Source organism: Phaethon aethereus (genome assembly GCF_964289735.1).
Source record: "Phaethon aethereus genome assembly, chromosome: 5".
Taxonomy (NCBI): Eukaryota; Metazoa; Chordata; class Aves; order Phaethontiformes; family Phaethontidae; genus Phaethon; species Phaethon aethereus.
This window is the reverse complement of record NC_138579.1, coordinates 32,114,299-32,135,219: the sequence shown is the minus strand read 5'-3', so window position 1 is coordinate 32,135,219 and position 20,921 is coordinate 32,114,299. Positions and strand designations below refer to the sequence as shown.

Sequence of the window (20,921 nt, the reverse complement as noted above, 5' to 3'; positions counted from 1 at the left end):
AAACTATCAAGAGCTATTATTTTTTTTATTTACTTGGACAACTGAGAAAAGTGTATATAAAAAAAAGTATAAAAAGTATATTTAAAAAACCAAACAGCAATAACTGTCCGCGTTAAGTTTCATTTTCAGTGTTGAAGCATACTTTGTTGAAACATGCATTTCCTTCCTATATTGAAGGCAGAGGATAAAGCCTTAATATGTTCATATACAATTTCTTCACAGGAAGCTACTGTCAAATGAGGTGCTAGATATCTATGTAACCACAGGAACTACTACGCTTTTAATGCAATGCAAATGTTGACTTTCTTTTACAAATTGAACTATGTGACTGTAATTAAGTGAATTCAAGGAAACAAATCTTCAGTTAAATAACCTGAAATACCACACTTAGAATGCAATCAACTGTGTTGTCTTTCGAGGCTTCTTGCACTAAGTCAAGTGTATGATTTAATCCTACAAACACCATAGTTAGATAGCTACAGTCTGAAAAACATTTGAGTGTTACATGTGTAAACACATCAAAGAACTGACTTCAGTACAAGCTGTTAATATTAAATTATCCACAGATGGAAATCATTATGTACCCTGTTCCTCCACTCAGACATCAATACCAGCAAACAGTGGTTTGAATACTCTGTCTGTAACCTGCCTTATTTTGTAAAGTAACAAAAGATTACTGCGTTTCAGCAGTTGTTGTGTGACTACACTAACTTCTCAGAGTCAGGGATTTCCCTAGACCAAAAGCCCTTTGCTGACAAAGGATTTGCTAGTGACAGCAGGCATAGTAGGGCTTATAGAGCACAAAGCTTTTTTCCTGCACCGTACAGACGTTCCTTCAAAAATATTAGGTTTACTTTGCTCTTCTATTATGTGCTTCATAATTTTAAGTATAATAATTTTAAGTAATAAATTATTTTCATGTAAGTCTCTTGTAGTACTAGAATGCCCACATCATAAGCCAGACTCAGCAGCTCAGTTGTGCCTACTGCATAGAACTAATAAAAAAGGAAAAAAAAGGTACATACCATGATACAAAGGTGGCATAGTCAAGTTATAATTCAAGACAAAACCCTTCAGGGAACCTTTGTACAATTCTGGTTCACACTATCACATATTAATATTGTCTATTTTTTTTTTCCAACGCCTGTGTAAATGCATCCCATCTGACTCTGTCTCCAATACCATCCTTACCAAATCAGGGATAATCAGCAAGCTTTTGGGCTTAACCACAGCGACTGGTTTAGAAGAAGTTTTGGCATTGGACAGAGGAGGTCTAGACAAACCAGCTTGGCAATTCTTGTCTAAAGGGAAGGGAGTTTGGGGGCAGTAGGATGTTACCAATGCACAAGAAGAAGCTTATATGTTAGAAAGGAAAGTGCCATTAAACATGTTTGGGCCAGGTAAGCAGAGATAAAAGGTTGCGCTGATTGCCTCTATCCCTCAAAACACATTTGTATTTTCAATATGTGCAAACTTTTGTGTTAGTACTTAGAAACTACAAAAACTTCGCTCTGAGTGTATGTTTGCTTAGACATGCCATACACTACTAAAGAATTCCTACTGTCACAATCACAGAGCATCTACAAGTCCTCAGTTTAACCCACAGTGACTTCTGTGAAGGATCATAAGCTGAGAACTATTTTTATTGTCTTTCCTAAAAAGAAAATAGGGGATTTAAGAACAAGTGACAATTACCTGAGGACAAGAACAACCTGAACCTCCTTCCTCCTCCTTATTTAAATATTTAATTTTCAGTGTCAGATTCATTGAGTTCTTGGTTCTCAGTTCTGTTCAGTGCATGAACCTAGACTCATCTGGTGAAACTGGCACTAAATGAATGTAAACATTACTTAAGATGGGTTTAGTTTACAGCCTATATTTTATACTTTTATTAAGTTTAAATAACATCTAGATTTTGGACCTCAAAAAATTTCCAGAGGAACTCGCCAAAATAGCATAGGGTTTCTTATTAAACCAACAAGCACGCTGAAAATAAGTTCCCATAGGACAGACAGGAATGTGCAACGTACATCACTGGAGCATGGAAGCATAACCTGGGAGTGACAAGAACAGAACACAACTATGAGTGGTATTAATTCAGAGTTGAGTGTCCTTTGTTAAGAGGAAATATTAATTTTGCCTCTGAGGATCTTTGGTCTAATGAACTCCAGCCATTAGAAAAGGACTCCTACCAATTACAACTGGCTTAAGGCACAAAGCTGCTCTCAGTTGCAACACCCTAGCTCTTCTTTAACCCTTCCCTCAGGGGCTCCTTTTTTCCAGTCCAGGGAGTTGGGGAGGCCATATGAGGCTCTAAAGGGACTGGAACTAGGAAAAGGAGAGGCGTCTTCTGTCTGACAGTGGAAAAGGAAGGCTTTGTAGAGTGGGAATTTTTGAGTCACTGGAAATGAGGGCTCCTTATTTCAGGGGAGTAAGAAAAAAGAGCTGCTGTATTAAGAGCTGGATACAAGGGAAAGAAGATAAAATGGCCATCTACACCTCAAGACAACTCCCTCCCAGTGAGTCTACCGTCCTGTTTCTGCAAAAATCACTCTTCTACATATAGCTGAGAAGCCTCAAGCCAAGTCTTGCTTATAACAAGTGTACAGAGGCAGGCAACACCTGCTGCTTTGTATTCTGATTAAGTGAGAAGCAAATAGTCTTTTAAAACTAAAATGAAGTAAATTATTTAGTAAAAAATAATTCCGGATTCTCCCTTAAAAAGCAATGATAACATGTAAGTAACTCTGCAGTATTCCACTTACCTGTGCCCCGTAAGACACAGCAATACTACAATACTACTTTAAATGCAAAGCTCAGCGAGGCTTTTTCTGAGAAATCACTGCCAATGTGTCTGTAAAATTACCTTAACACATCAATATTCATAGCTTACTAGAAGAATGAATAAAACATACCAAAATAATGGAAATATATATAAAAATAGAGATAAAATCCTGTTGTGTCACATAAATGTATTTTAAATTAAAAACATAGATGGTTAACATTCTTTTTTTTACAAAAGAAACACAATTTTGTTTTTCCTCCAAATACCTTTATCTTTTTTCATTACTATTTTTAATTACTGTTAATTTAGGGTAATCCATCACTATCTGGATTGCTGGATTTACCATTTTTTTCAGATGGCACATACTTAGAATAAAATTATCTTGGATATTACAAAAATCTTATTCTATTTTTTGTTTGTTTGTATTGTTTTATGGGTATTGTGTGGACTTGTACTTCTGGGGCACACTATGATACTTAGGCACACTACATCAAGTATATATGTGTTTTAGGAAGAAATAAGTTTTTCCTTTCTTAAGAGATAGATGTTTGGCCATGATAATCTTCACTTCAGCATAACAAAATATTCCTCAGGTTAACTGTGTAGTATTTCTAAAAAGGAAAACATTTGCAAAGCCTGCTCTTCTCTGCCTGCATCTCAAATACATGCTGCAAGGGAAAGATGCCAAGATTTCATAGTTTCAGAACCTTTTGAAACTTTAAACATGAAACAAATTTCTTTGGAAAATCCATATTGAAAGCCAAAGAGGACCACCTTTGACATGGAGTACCCAGAAAAAAACCCATAAAATTGTTTTCTCATTAAGATAGACTTGATACTTTTTATATATAACTGTAACTTAGTTGTACACTGTTCATGTTTATTTCCACAGAAATAGAGAGTCCTTGACTTTTTTTTTTTAATACAACCGTATTCTGGAAAAAGCTACTACTCTGCATTATAATATCAGAAGTTTATTGCTGGTGAGCACTTAAAGGTCAGGTTTGTTCAGCTTAAAATAAAGTGTTTATTTTCTACATTATTCCAGCAAATGCCCAACGTTCTGAAAGTGAAGTTAAAATTTTCCTCCCATGTGTTACTACCAGGAAAAAAGGGCTACCAAGGGCTATAGTCCAACCAATGATGTCTATTATGCCTAAGAAATTAAAATGCCACTTTTGTATCAAAATATTTATTGTTAGCTAATTTTAAAGAATTATGACCTTCACTTTGGAATCTGAACTTCAGAGTTTTGCACTGGATATACTCTTTCTGAAAGAAAAATAAATACTCTTGAGTTCTGAAGAGTATAAAGTACTGATCTGATTAAACTCCTTCATTTCTTCACATTGACATTGATAATCCTAAAAGAGGATGTTCCTGATAGTATAACAGGGAGTAGAGCAAATTCAGTACATACCTCATAGCCAGGGCTGACAGGAGACTGAGACAGGAGGTTGGAAAGAAGAAAAAACGAAACAAAGAAATAAGGGGGGGAAAAAAAAGACAGAAAATAATGTTACTTCAGAAGCAAGCATGAATGTGCGATTATTTTATACTTTCACTCTATGTTATAGAATAGAATGCAAAAGAATTGCATTTGAGCTATGACAGGTAAAAATCTGGGTTACATAGCATCCTCCTAGTTCTACATGTTTTAGTATTTGATAAGTTTTACACTAAGTCAAGAATCAAAAAAAGGATACTGCCCCAATTTTATTCTTTGGGGGTAGATTTTTAAAGCTGCACTTAAATACAGTCCCCAGTCAATTTTCAGCTCAAATGAAATGCTTTATTGACAAATGAAAACATTTACACACAAACTGAAACTGTGGCTGTGTGTGGTGGTTCCCTATGAAAGAATAATTAAAATACCCTTTGCAGGATTCCATATTATCCTGTCTCAAAGATTTGTCTGAATGCCACAATTTCATAAGTTAGGGCATAACTTCTTCACTTTATAAGTGGCATTTTTCCAGAAGCCAGATTTACAAGCTAAATTTAACATGGGGAGCTAAAGCTGGCTTCTTTCTGGTTCACACAACATCGACAAAAAGGTTCTGAAATCATAACGTAGTTAATAATTCCACCTATGAAAGGTCTCTTAGAACTCCTTCTCTCTCAACTGCTCTGACTCTACATAGTAGATAAGGGTAAAAATAACATTTATTTTAGTCCTATTTAAAGAATGGACAGAAATCTGATTGAATTCAGTGGTCTCAAACATAAGTTATATTTTGTTACCAGTGATTCAAGTGCCACACCAATACTAATAATGAATGATACAATTTTGTGAAGGAGGATGATGTTTCTTAGTATATTCACACAGTGTGTAGAAAAGTGAAACACATTCCAAAGTGCATGCTTTGATTGGTACCACAGTATAAACTGCCATAAAACTTATCTCACAAGTACTGCAGAAGAATGGAGTCCAAAGGACAGATCTGATACAGGAGAACTGACAAAGCTTATGCACACTTAAAGAAAAGGGGAAAAAATTGAAACACATTCAATGCAAAAAACCCAAAACAAAACAAAAGACATATAGAAGCCATATGTGAGAGCACTTCTGAGAAACTGGTAAATGATACCATGATTTCCTGAAACAAAGGTGAAATCGGAAAGTGATTTTATTTCTCTAGGCTAATGCCTATCCCCGTACCTACTGTAAACATATTTTCTTTGTGCATGCACGTGTGTGTGCACATGTATGATATTCTGAATCATCAGTGTAGGTACACTGATAATTACAAGTTCTTAGACAAGCATACCCTGCAGTATATATTAAACTCACTGTATTTCTTCACTAGCAATTTTAATATTTTGAACAGTTTTAAAATATGTAGCCTTGCAAAACCAGTGTTTCATACCAGAACGTATCAGCAAACAACGAACTAAAAATGTTTTAAAATTGAAATTTTTTGCTATCTTATAACTGTACAGTGCAGTGAATATTTATAGAGAGTATACCAGGATGCTCACTCATACAAATTTTTAACCAAAATTCCAGAAACAATTCAGAATTAGGGCCAGCCTTCCTCAAAATTTTCTGTCTGAATAAGTGAGCATTTCTGATACAACCTACTGAGCATTATGAATAATCCCTATAGACTTCTTGCTGCAGCTTTTGCAGAACTTAAACACCTTACTCATTTATGCAGCTTTTCAATTAAAAATACAGATTCAGAATGTTAACCTTAATTTCCAAGTAGTTTTAGGCTAATGATAATCAGTAGCATAAGTACATAATTATGGTTCATAGATGGTACTGCATATAACACCAGATCTACATCATTTGCAATAGTGTCCTTTTAGTATGTCAAGTTTAATAAGTTTAATATTCTAATTGAGAGGAAAACATGATAATTGATGTGTGTACTTATAAATTCTTTCCTCTCTTTTAAACCTTAAGGTTTTCAAAACTTTCACTTAGGAGTGGATTCATTTACACACAGTGTAAATTCTTAACTATTCAAGTGTATTATGATCATGAGTGTTAAAAGGAACAAATATGCCAAAGATAAAAAAATACATGTAATTATAAATTACTCCTGTCATTACTTTATTAATGCATATAAAACTATACCATATATTTACATGTGCCTGTGTGTATACTGTACATCTACACACATACAGATATATACATACATTCACCAAATAGATCTGTTTAAGGAAATAATGGAGATTTCTCCTACTTTCTTCTGAACACTTAGAAATATGCTAAATACACAGGCTCCTACTAATTCACTATAGCCTTGACTGTTACAGATACTCAATTTGATAACGTGGTGTTTGGGTCACAGTGTTCTCCTGAGACAAATCTTTCCTATATCCTAAACCAATGGATAGAATGATCTGATGCAGAAGAAATTCAACTTCTATTTCCAGAGAAGGCATCCTCCAAGATGCAACTACTCACATTAGCATGGGTGGCAGTTTTAGACCTTCAAAATAACCTAATTCTTGCCAATGGGAGGAGACTACTGGGAGTATCAGAAGTGCCACATACCTTAAACCCACATACCTTAAGCTGGTGACCTCCCTTTTATGTCAAGATGACTTTTCTCACAGCAATGCTTTATAATTTACATACCACCCTCCTCTGTAACAGGCAAAACCAGATCCTAGAGCACTAAATGTCCTTGCTTCTTCGCAGCAACACCCATGGCCTCTATAGCTAGGGAATCCCATACCAGAAGGGCTTCATCCGGCATGCTGGGCGAGGGTTCTGCAGAAACTGTCCGAACGGTGCTGAGTCCTGTCAGGGAAACGTTTGACAGGCGCCTTTTCCGTACGCCACTGCAGTTGTTAGGGATTTTAAATGCACACCTCTTATGGTAATTCAGACCACATCCTGAAAAGATAAATTTAAAACCACCTGATTACAGTTTATTACTGGAAAAAGGAAAGCACTTAAAAAAAAAATTCAAACCACCACCCTTATTTTTGATTAAACTTTTTTCCTCTACTCTGCTGGTTTTGTTCCTATATTCTACAAATTTTTAGAGAGATAATGTTATGAGTTCTGAACAGTTATATCTAAACCCAGTGTTTTTTCTTTGATTTTTCAAAAATCTCTGGTCTCAAAGTGCAAGAAATTTCTATGATCCACATTTGGGAGGTAAGGAAGTCTTTCACTGGAAACATTATATTCCATTGGATACAGAACCAGGAGGCAAATAGTTGTGGGAAAAGAAGAGAAGATAGTTATTACAGCCTCATATGGACTGACAGTAAGTTCGGTTAAATGATTTGAATTAATGTGATATAGAATTACATATAGGCTCAGCCTCATAAGGGAAGTGTAAGACACAGAAAACCTTTTCTTAAAAATACATATAGACCATGTTTTTTCACTTCAGGTTACAGAGCCATATCTACGACGCCTCAGAGCAGCCAAAAGGATTAGTTCCTTAATTAGTTAATTATTTTGATAGTTCTTACTGTCTCTACCTACTGTAATTTTTTTTTCTGATGCCTAACCGATTTAAAAGCAACATCAGAGACAACATACATAAGTGGAATGAACTCTTACTGAGACTAAAAATCACATCTCACTGCAGCTTACCCTCACATTTGAGTCCCTGACGCACCAGCCCCCACAGCATTTCTCCACAATGGTCACAGAAGGCCGGCGCTCGATACGAGTGGACAAAAAGAGCATGGGGCCGGATTTGAAAGTCTTCAAATGTAGCAGAAGCTGTAACAACAAGATAATTCAAAAAATGAGTAAAATTAGTAACATAACTAATATGCTTCATTTATGTGGTATTTCATCACAGAACAAAGCAAAACACCTTTTGGTCACTATGATGATGAACTTCGAATTTTGTATTGGTCATTATACTATATTTTGAAGATAAAAAGATTGATGATAGACCACCAATCAATGGTATAGCATATGCAATGACCACTGGAAAAAGAATAAAGCTGCTTTTACAAACTTGCAGCAATAACTTCTCTGATAATATTTTTCCAATAAAACACAGGAGGATAATACCATATCAAACATTTATCAGAAATTGGCAGAGTTCAGTCAAATGTTGAAAATTTTTCAACATACTCTTACAGATTGTAAAGATCTACATACATAAGAAAAACTGAATATATCCGGTAAATAAACATTTTTTTTTTTTTTTCAGACAAGGAAAATGTATCCAAAATGAGCCATTTCAGCTGACCTTTTGGTAGATCTTATTCAGCAGCCTGCACTGGTATTGTTGGACTGATCGCTCAAGTTGAAAATATACATTATAGTTTAAAAAGAAAACATGTAATTATACACCCAATCATCAACAAAGACAAAAACCTTGCTGAGCAGTCCGGAGAACTGCTCTACATTTCCCGAAGTACCAATCCTTTCAAAGTGATGTGAGCTTGCAACTGGTCTAACAGTTGCAAAAGTTTACAGGGGCTAGTTAAAGGCACTACTGTAAACTATAAAAATAAACAAGGACAGTGTTTTAAGATCTATTTAGTATACAGAGGCAGCCGACACCACAATACTTTAAAAAATATACTTTAATGAAATATTTGCTTTTTCTTATTAAATACATTAAACATATATCAGATAGGTTCATGAAAAATAATAGCTGTCAAATATTCTTAAACATTAAGCACGTATACATCTGATCTCACTCAGGCTACCATTTAAACAGGTCATTTAAGTGTGTGCTTACTTCACAGATATCAGTATGAATGAACCAGGTATGCAGCCACTTCATAGAAATGTTTTGTCTCTCAACAGAAATACATTCCTGATTTGCAACTGAGAGGAAAAAAAACCTATTTTTTTTTAAATGATTCAGTTCAAATGAATTCCGAAAAGATCCAAATACAATTAGTCCCTGGCTTGTTCCTTGTGTATTAAATAAAAATAGGACAAAAAATCTGCATATCAATCAAGAAAAGGTTTTTAACTAATTAAGTTAGTTAAGTAACTAAGGAGTACCAATAAAGACCTATTCCCTGGACTCCGTTACTTCTGTGCACAAAACTCTTCCAAAAATGTCCACCGAAAAACATGTTTCCAGTCTCAACCAATTTTCAGTCTAGAAGTCTTTTAACAGAAGTTTTTGGAATACCATCACAAAAGCAGGATCCCAGGACTCTAATGATATCAAACCTTCTTTTTTTATTTTTTATTAAAACGATCCAAATCACCTAACAGTTTGTTTAATTCAAGACTTAATTTTCCTTTCCCAGAATTATTCTGTTCCTAGATTTCATGATAAGCCATGTTAAAAAGCTTAATTCATACAATTAGGACTTCATAAAACAGTCCAACGTGTTAGCACATCCCAAATCTAAAATAAAATAGTTTTGCATTTATTCAACAATGTTAGGTCAGCCATTTATTTCAGTCTTAAGGGCTTTTAAACACATAAGGATACTTGTTCATGTATGTTATTTTTCTGTTCTTTTCTGGCGGTTACATATTTTTACCACGGTCAAGTTCACTACCGTTAAGGCAACACTCACTCTGTCATGGTAATGCTGTCCTTGGTAAACTAGAAAACACAACTCATCAGAACACACTTTACATGTTGAACAGAATTCTTGTGATTTTACTTTGTTTAGGACTTAAAGTCAACCATCTTTTCTGTGCATATAGCCAGACGTTTTTCTGCAATTCCGACCTAATCAAAGAATACAAGAATACAAAGAATACAAGCACTCAAACTTTAAAATGTATTTTGATGTCATTTAAAATAACAAAAATACATGTTTATTCTTCACTTGTACAAAGAGAACAGAATACAGGCATATTAACTTCCCTATTTAATTTTATATTGAAGATATATCATAGGAACTAGGATAACATCTCCCCAGGAGATCACTGGTTTGTGGAGTTCGAGAAGGATTCCTTTTTCCGGGCCTCTATATCACCAGCATTCAGCCACCAGGAGGAAAAGGTGCCAGAGTCAGGCAACAGACACCTCTATGGTCCTACCACATATGGATACCAACTAAGCTATGATAGCCCAGGAGCCGTATGAGATCAAATTATAGATGAAAAGCATAAGAAAAGTTGTATTGGAAAAGGAGGAGCAAGAAAAACACTTTCAGGAGTTCACAGCCATGCTGTAACCTATTGGCACAGAAAACACACGCTAGCATCTGTGTGGGTCAGCCGACAGGTTAGGAGGTTGGATTCTCCACTGTCGTCTCACACACAAGAGCTGACAGGGATATTTTCTGTCATCTGTTCTCCTAGAGACTACCAAGGAGTCATTTTGTGCCTTGGTAAATCACACCTTCCTCTCCTCTTGCCTGGTTGATGAAACTGTGATATACAGGTGAAGATGTGGTCTTCAGCGTTTTGCTATCTCCCTACATACAGCATGCTAGGATCTACCTCCTCAGCAACGCAGACTGCTACAAACACATCGCTAAGCCTTTGAATCTCTCTATTTCCTTCAGAGTTTCAATGTAAGTTCAGAGCCTCAGCCTTTCTGTTCAGGACTCCTGATTCTGGATTTTCCACAGCATATCTACCTACGGCTTTATGAAGAATATTGCGATTAACATCTCCACTTCTTCCATGATCATTTTGTTATCAGACATGCATCTGGGAGTTTTCTCAAGGATAAGCACCAAAACTGTAACACCATGCTCTATCAGCTTCCAACTGCAGCGTACACTTCTTTGCTATTGTCTCTAGTTTAAATTTGCACATAACAAACATAAACCCAAAAAGCTTACTAAAACAAGATAGTCAGTGAGCAAGCATTTCTCCCCAAGGGAGAAGACAAGGAAATACACTACTGTAAGACCCTCGGACATGATAGCCATGAATTTTGTTAACATATATGTGAATTTTAGAGATACAAACTTTTTGTTTATATAACTAGACTTTCCTGAGGTTGTTTCTAAAAGCATACAAGTAATAAAGCACTATTAAAAGACAAGTGATGTGTAAAATAAAAATAATGTCTCAATCTAGTAAAGGATTTAAGTATGTATATAAGTTTATGATTATTTCCTTGAATACCTGCCTGAAGTTATGCATGTATTCAAACTCTATTTTGAGCAAATGACGTTTGCTAAATTGGAAGATTGGAGAGGAGTTTATGTGGATTTACTGGGTGGTTTTTCAAGTAGTATGAACAGTACAGTAAAAGCTTAGAGAAAGCAGTAACTTCAATTTAGCTTAACAATTTAGATAATGGATTTAAAATATTTTAGTATATCTTTATATTAAAGTACTAGTTTTTGTGAAAAGTAAATATCAATACCTCTGTAGAAGCAAAACTGAATTCAAAACCTCCCACAAGAAGTTCTGACTTAGGGATTCGATCATTCATCTCTCTTCTGTGTCCTAAATTCAGTTCCACCTGAAGCTGTTAAGTGGATGTAAAGTATTTTATTGTCGAGTGTCATTCTCTCAATTCCATTTTTGTTGCACTGGTCTCTTCCTGCCCCCCACGGCTCCTTCACAAATGGTTGAAGAAATAATTGATATCCTTTCTGTTAAAGCTGTAACTGAACCTTCCGGTCTCCTTGCAAATTAATTAATGGGTTATCATGGCTCATGATCTTGTAATAAAAAATGTTTCTACTCCCAAGGCAAAAAAGTAATTTAGAAATAACTTCATTATATCTTTTGTTTAGTTCACATTACAAATATATGTGATATTAAATAAATACCACACTTAGAAGTAATAATGCTAATGCAATTTTAGGGAGGCAGTAATTAAACATAAAGAAGTTTGATTTGATGTCCTGAAGTACTAAACTTGAAGTTTTTACACCAGTTATTATAAATGCACATGCAGTAATACATTTAGTTTTTTTTAATTTAAATGTCTTTCAATTTACATGTAATTGTTCTTAAATGTAAAATGTTATGTAAAATTAAATGTTCTTAAAATTTCTTGTACAGTACACATTGCAAAACAGAGATGACCAATCTTCAAAGACATTTCCTTTATCTGGAAGCTTACATTTTGCCCGTATATTTAATTATGAAATAACATTGGGATTTTTTTTTTCCTTGACAGAAAAGTAAATTGTCTGGGCTGAATTACAGCTGGATTTAAATAGCTCTGCAGCAGGTTAGGCTGTCGTTTTCATGGTCAACTCAGCCTCCTGTATCTGCAACAACACTGTATTGGAGTTAAAACTCATCAAGGACGAGCTGACTGGCACAACTGTTCATCTACCATGAACTGTGAGAATAGCTAAACTGTATTCCCGTGACAATAAGGGAGCAGGAGCTAGTAATGAAGGGTCCACCTCACCTGAAGGGTCCTGAAAGTTATGCTTAGAAGCTCCAGAAACCAGTTTCAGGGAACACTGAAGGACTGTTAGATCCTACCTTTGTACAGGGTTTTGGGGCTGGAATACAAGGGAGTGTAGACCAGCATCCCAAAAAATCACTACTTGAGGACTTCACAGCTTAAAGATACTCTTAGACATCACCCATAGAGAAGGTCAGCAAGAAACTGAACTTAACAGCAAACTACTAGATAAGGAACACCAATCTGTTGGTTGAAGAGGTAACTGAGGCATGATCTAGGATGCTTCCAGCATCATCAAAAAAATATATCAATGGTAAAGGTAAGCAGTGATAAATACCATTCTTAATCTACATTTCAACCCTCCTGGCTAACTGGAACTTCTCATATAATTTTATATATTGATATATTCAAAAGCCGTTCATTTTAGACTGACATGATAAATATTCAAAAATAAAAGGCAGGGAGGAAAAATCGATTTTCTTTTAAGAAAGCATTAAATATGGCAAGTACCACAGAATACAGCAGTAAGAATAATACAAAACATCATTCTTTCTCCTTTTTTGAAACTGTTCTGGCAATGTACCACTGTGTTGAAAGGCGTGGAAGTCATTTGGGTTTTAATTTTTAAGGTAAAAACAGTGTTTTTCTAGGCTTCAGATTTATGTGTTCTCATCAGGCTCTGCAGACAGCATTCTGTTTCCTTGTCCCATGAAATGATGTTATTTCAGAACACTATTCACTGAAACTAGCGTGTCATTAGAACTTGATCTGGAAGAACTACGTTAACCAACAAGTTACAAAAATCTTTAATCTGTATAAACATGGACAATTCATATTTCTTGTCCTGTCACCTGTATAGCATACTTGACTTTCTATGGTTAAACCTACCATAGCTTAAATTTTCAGAGCATGCAATTCCAGAAGCATTCATATATGAATTAGGTTCTTCTTTCAAACTTCTGCCATCATCTTGTAATTTGTAACTTTTTAAAATTACACAACTGGAAAGGCTTACATATAGCCACTAACAATCAAAGTTTTAACTTTCAGAATACTCCTGTGTTATTTACTACAAAATTAAAAACCCTGCTGATGAAAAGAAAGATATGTTTGGGTTTTTATTAAATTTTATTAAATTAAATAGAGACCTTTATTGTTAACAGAAAAAAAAAAATCTTCTGTCACATCAGGCTATCCTTTTGCATTGACTTAGCACTGATATTGTGAAGGCAACTTTCTGGCTGTATGTAAAATTGTGCAGTAAAAAAACAAGGGGTTCCAAATATGCCTGCAACGATATCCTGAAAAACTCATCACTCTGCAAAAAAGTTTGCAACATTATGTTCTTAATATAATACTGTTACACTGTTAACTCTCAGGCTAACTTGTCATCATCTATTTAAGCATTCCTAGTATCACCAAAACACAGACATTGAAACTACGACAGCTTTGACAAGACTATTTCATCAAGCCTGTTAATGACTTGGCTATTAATGGCTTAGTACTCCTTGTTCTGGGCTCGGGAGCAGATCATTCAGCACAGCTGGAAATGAGAACAAGAAGCCATTGCAACTCAGAGACAAGGTCCTGCTTTAAGAAAGAGGCAAATGATTTACTGATCTTTTTGAGTTCCAAGTCTGAAAGGGCTTTTGAACTATTAGCAGAGGTGAGATCCTGCTATTTTGAGCGACAGAGCTTCACGTAACGGGAGCTGGCATCTAGCATCCCCGCCTCTCATAGCATAAGAAACCATCAACCACATGATTAGCAGTACCTTGCAGCTACGAAAAGCAGACATTCTCCTGCTATCCTCTCCCATTTGGAATGCCTTTAAGAGTCATGTATCCCATTGACTTCCTGCAGCCACTCGTAACCAAGTCTTCCCTACAAGAACTGCTGGCATTCACCACTTAAAAAATAAATATAACACTATTCCACTTCAAGCACTGATTAAACCATAATAATTAATGACCATATATACAATTTCACTGGGGTAAGAGAAAGGAAAGCATTTTATTCTTCTTGCTATTCTACCCTGGCAATCAAAGACAGTCTGAGTTTTCAGAATCCCATCAAAATCAGCAGAGCTAGGGCAGTTCATAAAAGCTAAAGATTTGATCTCTGATCTCCATCTTGAAATCTGACTTAAAAATTAAACTAGGATTATCAGGACCCTAATGCATAACAGAAATTACAATTTCCTAAAATCTAGACATGTACAGATTTATAATCACTTTATTTGTACTGCTCTGAAATAAGGAAACTTGGATATGGAAAACTGGGCTCTGATGAGCTTTCTGGATATGTATGTGAGTAGTCAGTACTCTAAATTTTACACGCAGGAAAATCTTTCTAATCCAGTAAATTTCATTTTGTTTCCCTTGCCTATTATTGCTTTATCACAATGTTTTAGGTGAAAAATAGCTTAAATGCTAACAGTTGGCAAGTAATTGGCTGTAGGAAGCAGGGATGGAGTGGGACATAAATTTTCAGAATTGAATTTTGAACTCTCAAGCAGAAGTCTGCTACTTGCTAACCGCAATTGGTACTTGCTAGCTGCATTATTTTATAACACACACACAAAGCAAAAGTGGCACGCCCTCAGTCCTCCATTAATAGAGACAGGGAACTCAGCCACCAACTACAAGGCTGATCACATGTTGTGCTTCTGCATATGAACTATTTTGACTGGAAACACCGTGAGCTTGGAGGTCTGGAAAGAGGAGGACATGGAAAAGAAAGGTCCCCAAAACGAAGCAGTCATGTCAGAAGGAAGAAGGGGGGCTGGAAAGATGAAGGTAAAGATCCTGCTTAGAGGATGTAAGAAGAACATGCTGGAAGTAGGGGAAGATCCCAGAGATCAGAGAGAAGGAGGCCAGTGGACGTCCATGCATTTTGGTTGCTGACGCCCACGACTGTTAGCTGCAAGCAGTGGCACAGCAGGAGTGAACAGGTCTTTGTGCCCAGCCTTCCCTGGCCAGCAGCTACGTCACTGGGAGGGGCAGTGGGGAGGTAGCGTGGGAGGCATTCAAGCGAGGTAAAAGCCCTGATCTCCTTGGTTCTTAAATAAACGCCAGTATCCGGATTCACTATGGCTTGTTGTTTACATTGTCTCACCTGTGATGTGAGATTTAAGCAATAAACCGTAGGAGATAATAAACCATTTGCAATCATTTGTCCAGTGCTGGCTCAGACTTTTATGGAGAGTTTTAATGAAAGATTAACATTTATGTCTCAACGTGCTTGATTTGTCTGTACATTCTGAATTTTTAAAGTTCAATTTGAATGTACTTTTATTAATTTGAGAATGATTCCAGAGTTTCAAACCTACAAACTATACAGTATAGTAAGTTTTATATTCATTTGAAATCCCAGCACAAAATTGTTTATAAATTTACCCATTTTTCACCCAAGTGGAAAAAACAGCAATACCTTAGTTCACAGACTCAGGCCCTGTTAATCATAAAATTATGCTGCAGATATATTAGTTTAGCATAGGAGAATAAAATTAAATACTCCACATGTTTACTGGAGCTACTGATGCAGTATTGAAAATTAACTCTGACTACTGGCCAGAAGGAGCAGCTCCAAATTAAAAATAAAGCCTCTTGCTCCTTTTCTGTGCTCACACTGTTCTAAATTAATATCATAAAGTAAACACTATGAGTCTTTTACATCTTTATTTCCTCTGACTTTGTTTTGTAAGTTCTTCACAGGTCTGTTCTAAGGCTTCTGAAAAAATGAAGTGATGGATTACATGGTAACTGTCAGAATTATACATCTCAAAGAGAAGAGGTCGTCAAAAAGAATATGTAACACTTGTAAAATTTATCCAATTCCTTCAAGTTGCATTTATAAAAGGTTAAGAAAATGGTTTGTTATATGATGAATAAATGCTGCTGGCTAAAAGTATAATGGAATTATAACCACAATCTTATGTTGAACTCACTAAGGAGCCTCTGCATATATTAAACTACTTTTAACATTCTTTAATGTGAACAATCTGAAAAGTTTAGATAGCTTTAAAATTACCCTAAGAATTCATAAATATGTATCATTATATACAGAATATACACAGGCGGGGTTTTTTTTTTTCATGGTATCATCGGATGTTCATGGGCCATGATGAGATGCACCCAGAAGTGCTGAGGGGTCTGGCTGATGTGATTGCCACTCTCAAGAATTTTTGAGCGACCACGATGATTGGGAGAAGTGCCCAAAGAATGGAGGAAAGCACTTCTACCTTCAAGAAAGGCAAAAAGGAGGACACAGGGAACTACAGGCGAGTCAGCCTCACCTCCAGCCCTGGGAAGGTGATGAAACAACTAATCCTGGAAACATAGGACTACTTTGGGAATATGCTTTAGTGTCTGCCTGACTAATAATGCTTTCTTTGGGTCTCTTATCTTTGATATGGGACCATCAGAGACAAGGAACAGAAGCGTGGCTATATATATCCATTGCGTTTTCTCAGCCCCACTTTAATCTTTCTAGGATCACACTAGAAAAGGGAGAAGGGAGCCTAAAAATGCTAAAGAAATGCACAGTTTGCACATGCAACACCCAAGATGACATAGCCGGGAAGAAATAAATGAATAATTGCTCTGAACTGTGGTTTATTTTTTAAAACGGATTACAACAATTCAAGAATGACTTATCATGGAAACATCTCCAGTGCCTGGTCAAGTAGCTCTGAAGATCCAAGAGGCAAGGAAAACGTTTAGAGAATATATTGTTGCTCCACTGATGATAACAAAACTGTTCTACTGACTTAAGATTACCCAGGACTTCAACCCATCACATAAATGGGACTGAAATTAACATTGGGAAATGGTGATACTAATACTCCTCACTTGACATTCTGTGTTCAGTTTCTGTGAGACCGACCCACAAAGAAGCATGGTAAGAGAGAAGAACTGATAGATGAGAAAAAACACTGGAGGCATGGAAGAGACTTCCATAAAAGGAGAGATTAAAATACTGGAATTGTTTCATTTGAAGAGGAAATGAGTAAGAGTTTACCGGATTGAAGAGGAGGAAGCCAAAAAAATAAACCAGGAAACAAACATAACCCTTGTAGTATAACCTTCTGCATGAACAAACTACAGAGATAGGAGTCTTCATGTCCTAAGAAGCAGGCAAGCTCTCCAAACTTCTTTTTGGCAACAAGTACACTTTAACTAGGTTAACAGAAACGTTCTTGGGGCCTCTAAGACCCAGAGTGCACCAGGTTTCAGTCAGTATGACAGTGTCTCCAGGCTTGAGTCACACCACCATCTAGATATAAAAAACAGCAGATTGCAACCTGTGGCAGTTCCTGAGTCTCTTCCTCCTTAGTTTCCGTTTCAAATTCTTATATTCCCCAAGGGAAGGAGGTTTGCTTGTTTGTGCTCAGACAAGCCTCACGCACTTCCTAAAAGAAGCTGTGTATCTTGCCACAAAGGGTTGCAAACATCATTTATTGGAAATAAACTTGAGACTGTGTATTGCTATTTGCTCTTTCAAAATACCAAAGCCAGCAGCCAGCTAATGAAAGTAAATTCAATGAGTGACATTAAAAGACGTATTTTTTACATAAGCTGTATTTAATTTGAAAGCTACTGGAGCAATGAGTTACTGAGACCATGAATTCAGAGAGATTGAAAAAGTAGACAGATTCTCCAAAGAGTAGATTTGTTCCTGACATACATCTAAGCAGTGTAGAATACACTGTTGACATGTTAACAACATATCTCATCTGATGGGCAAGTTATCCCAAGTGGGTTACCTTTTATTTTTCAGGTATGTTCCTCTCTGAATCATTTACAGCTACTTCCCATTCAAGACTCACTACTATCAATTAACAAGTACAAGGATATAAATGTTTGGTCAAGCACGTATTGGTGAAAAAAAACCTGTCAAACAAATGTATCAAATAAAAACCTATATGACAAATGCAAGACTTTTCTGCTTTGCCTAAGCAAGGCTTGTCCCTCATTACATGTTGTACAGCTAGTAAAAATGAAGTGGGAGAGGTAGTTATTTGATGGAAGGGAATGCAGTCTGGTGAGGAAAAGGGAAGTCTTCAAGTTTTGGCAGTTTTATGATTAGGGTTAGTAGCAGGAACAACTGAAAGAATATGAAGAACTGAGAAAAATGAGAAAGACAATTTAATTGAGGTTTCCTTAACACAATCAAAAAATACGATTTAAATTTTTTAAAGAGGTAAACAGGTTTTTTCTAATATACAACTTTAAGTGAACCTACAGTAGTGGCCTCCAAAGTGGGGTGCACACGCTCCTGGGTGTGCACAAGACAATCCATTAGGGTGCAGGAAGAAAATGCAAGAACTTCAGCAATGCATGTAAATTATAAATAAATAAATATACATATATTGGGCATGTATGCTCAAGAATTTTTAGTGATTGGGGTTTGGAGACTGCTGACCTATAGGACTTTGCCACTCTACCTTCAAGAAAAGCTCAAGTGCTATTAAAGACACAGCCTGTGAAATAATTCATAGCCATGTCCAAGTTTCACACAGCACAGAGTAAGGAAAGACTAAACAGAGTAAATAAATTTGTAAAACAGTAAACAGAGTTGATTCATCATTTGATGGAAATATGTTTTGTTTTCTCCATCAATGCTTTTTTAATAATAAGCATTTCATATTAATTCAGAATGCTAATCAGATTACACCGGCACATTAAAAGTCCAAATAAGCATAGAAATATCCATTGAAATATAGGACAAAGAACCACAGACTCCAAGTTTCATTCATCACCTCAAGCCTTTTGAGAAAGGATCAGCTGAAGTGGGGTCTGTTGAAGTTAACACTTGAATAATCTGTTGAGCTACTGTTACAAAGTGGGTTGTGTTAGACTCAGTCAAAATGATAATCACAGAATCATAGAATAGTTTGGGTTGGAAGGGACTTCTAAAGGTAATAAAAGTATATCTAAAACCTTTTAAAGGGTAAACATGATGTGTACCCTATGAAGAAAACTGAGTAAAAATGAGTAAGAAAGAAAAAAAATTGCCTCACCCAAGTGAAAATAAGATCTTTTAAGGAAAATAGGGTTTTTTTAAGTTCAGAGGTTTTAACATACATACCTACTATATAACATTATATAGACCACCAACAATTAATTACAACTACTTTATAAGCTGGTAGACATTTTAAAAATGCATTAACTGCAATGAATGTAACTGTAATGAACTGTAATCAGCTTCAAAACCGCCCGTCTTGGAAAGCTCGCTATACAACTTATTGATGCATAATAATTAAAAATCATGTGATTGCTTATTCTACCTTAATCATAACAACATCTAAAATTCGCAGGCATTGAGGTTACCCCGTTAAACTGACGTAACTTGAAAAATGTTTCTTTTCAGTGAAATCTTCTGATAAGAATACAAAAGCATAAGAATGACTGGATCAGACCAAAAGCTGCTAAGCCTGGAATCCTGCCTTTCAAAGAGGAGTTCCCAAAGCAGCATCAGCATCTGATACTGGTGGTATTTCCGCAGACCACCACATCACATGCCCATGCTTTGCAGATCAAGCATTCTCTAAAGCAGAGAGGAGGTGACAGAGACAGATGACACAGGAGCAGTGACATTACAAGCGTTTTCTGTTTTGTCTGTATTCCTCTTCTAGAATTCCAAGACTTGTAGTTGTTTTTCTTGATGGGTACTGGGCACTAAGATGACATTTTCATATTATAACTTGAACTTCTCAATCTTTGGTAGTATCAGCTAGCTCCAAGGCCCTTGTTACACAGATCAAAATCAAGAAATTCCCCTGACCTTTTATATTAATTTATACTGAATTTCATCTGGGGTAACACTGACACTTCACTCGTCACGCTTTCCAGATCATTTATGAATGTATTTAGTAGCACAGACCTAAGAACCTCTGCTAAACCTCTGCTAGTGACCTGCTTCCACTGTGTAAACAGCATGTATTTCCACCCCTTGTTTCCTAAGTTGTAAATAGTTTTTTTATCCATTTGAGCATCTATCTTTTTGTTTCATGAAAGCACAGTTTCTTTATGAGCCTTTGGAAAACAAAGTGTTTGTATGACTTCTGGAAAAGCAAGTATGCTCTGTCAACTGAACAGAAAAATCAATTACTTTCATTAAACAGAACACCAATAAATTGAAAATGCATTCTCTCTGAAAACTGGACAATTAAAGGTGTACAACATAGGATGTCTGATCTTTTAGCTAGTGGTGGAACAGTAAGCTCCCATAAACAGGTCCTGTCCCGAGAGAAGGATGTGTGTGTATTTGTAGGTTTTCTCAAGGAAAACTTGTCTTCCTTACCAATAGTATTTTTTCCAAAATTTAATTTCATTTGTTTATAAATACAAAATGACATTGTTTATGATTACCAACTAATCAAGCTTTAA

At 35.9% G+C, this 20,921-nt stretch overlaps 1 protein-coding gene across 2 annotated transcripts in view; it reads right to left on the bottom strand.

Annotated features, from left to right (window-relative positions):
• The window catches only part of PRKD1 (protein kinase D1), a gene marked incomplete at both ends in the record, with an annotated part of 141,697 nt that overhangs the window by 36,583 nt on the left and 84,193 nt on the right, over nucleotides 1–20,921 (bottom strand). The window contains 3 exons of one of the 2 annotated variants that reach the window (XM_081999829.1): nucleotides 4,206–4,229; nucleotides 6,979–7,139; nucleotides 7,854–7,985. In XM_081999829.1, coding sequence (XP_081855955.1) covers nucleotides 4,206–4,229; nucleotides 6,979–7,139; nucleotides 7,854–7,985 — 317 coding nt within the window. The remainder of the gene's footprint in view (nucleotides 1–4,205; nucleotides 4,230–6,978; nucleotides 7,140–7,853; nucleotides 7,986–20,921) is intronic. The other variant, XM_081999830.1, reaches the window with a different exon arrangement.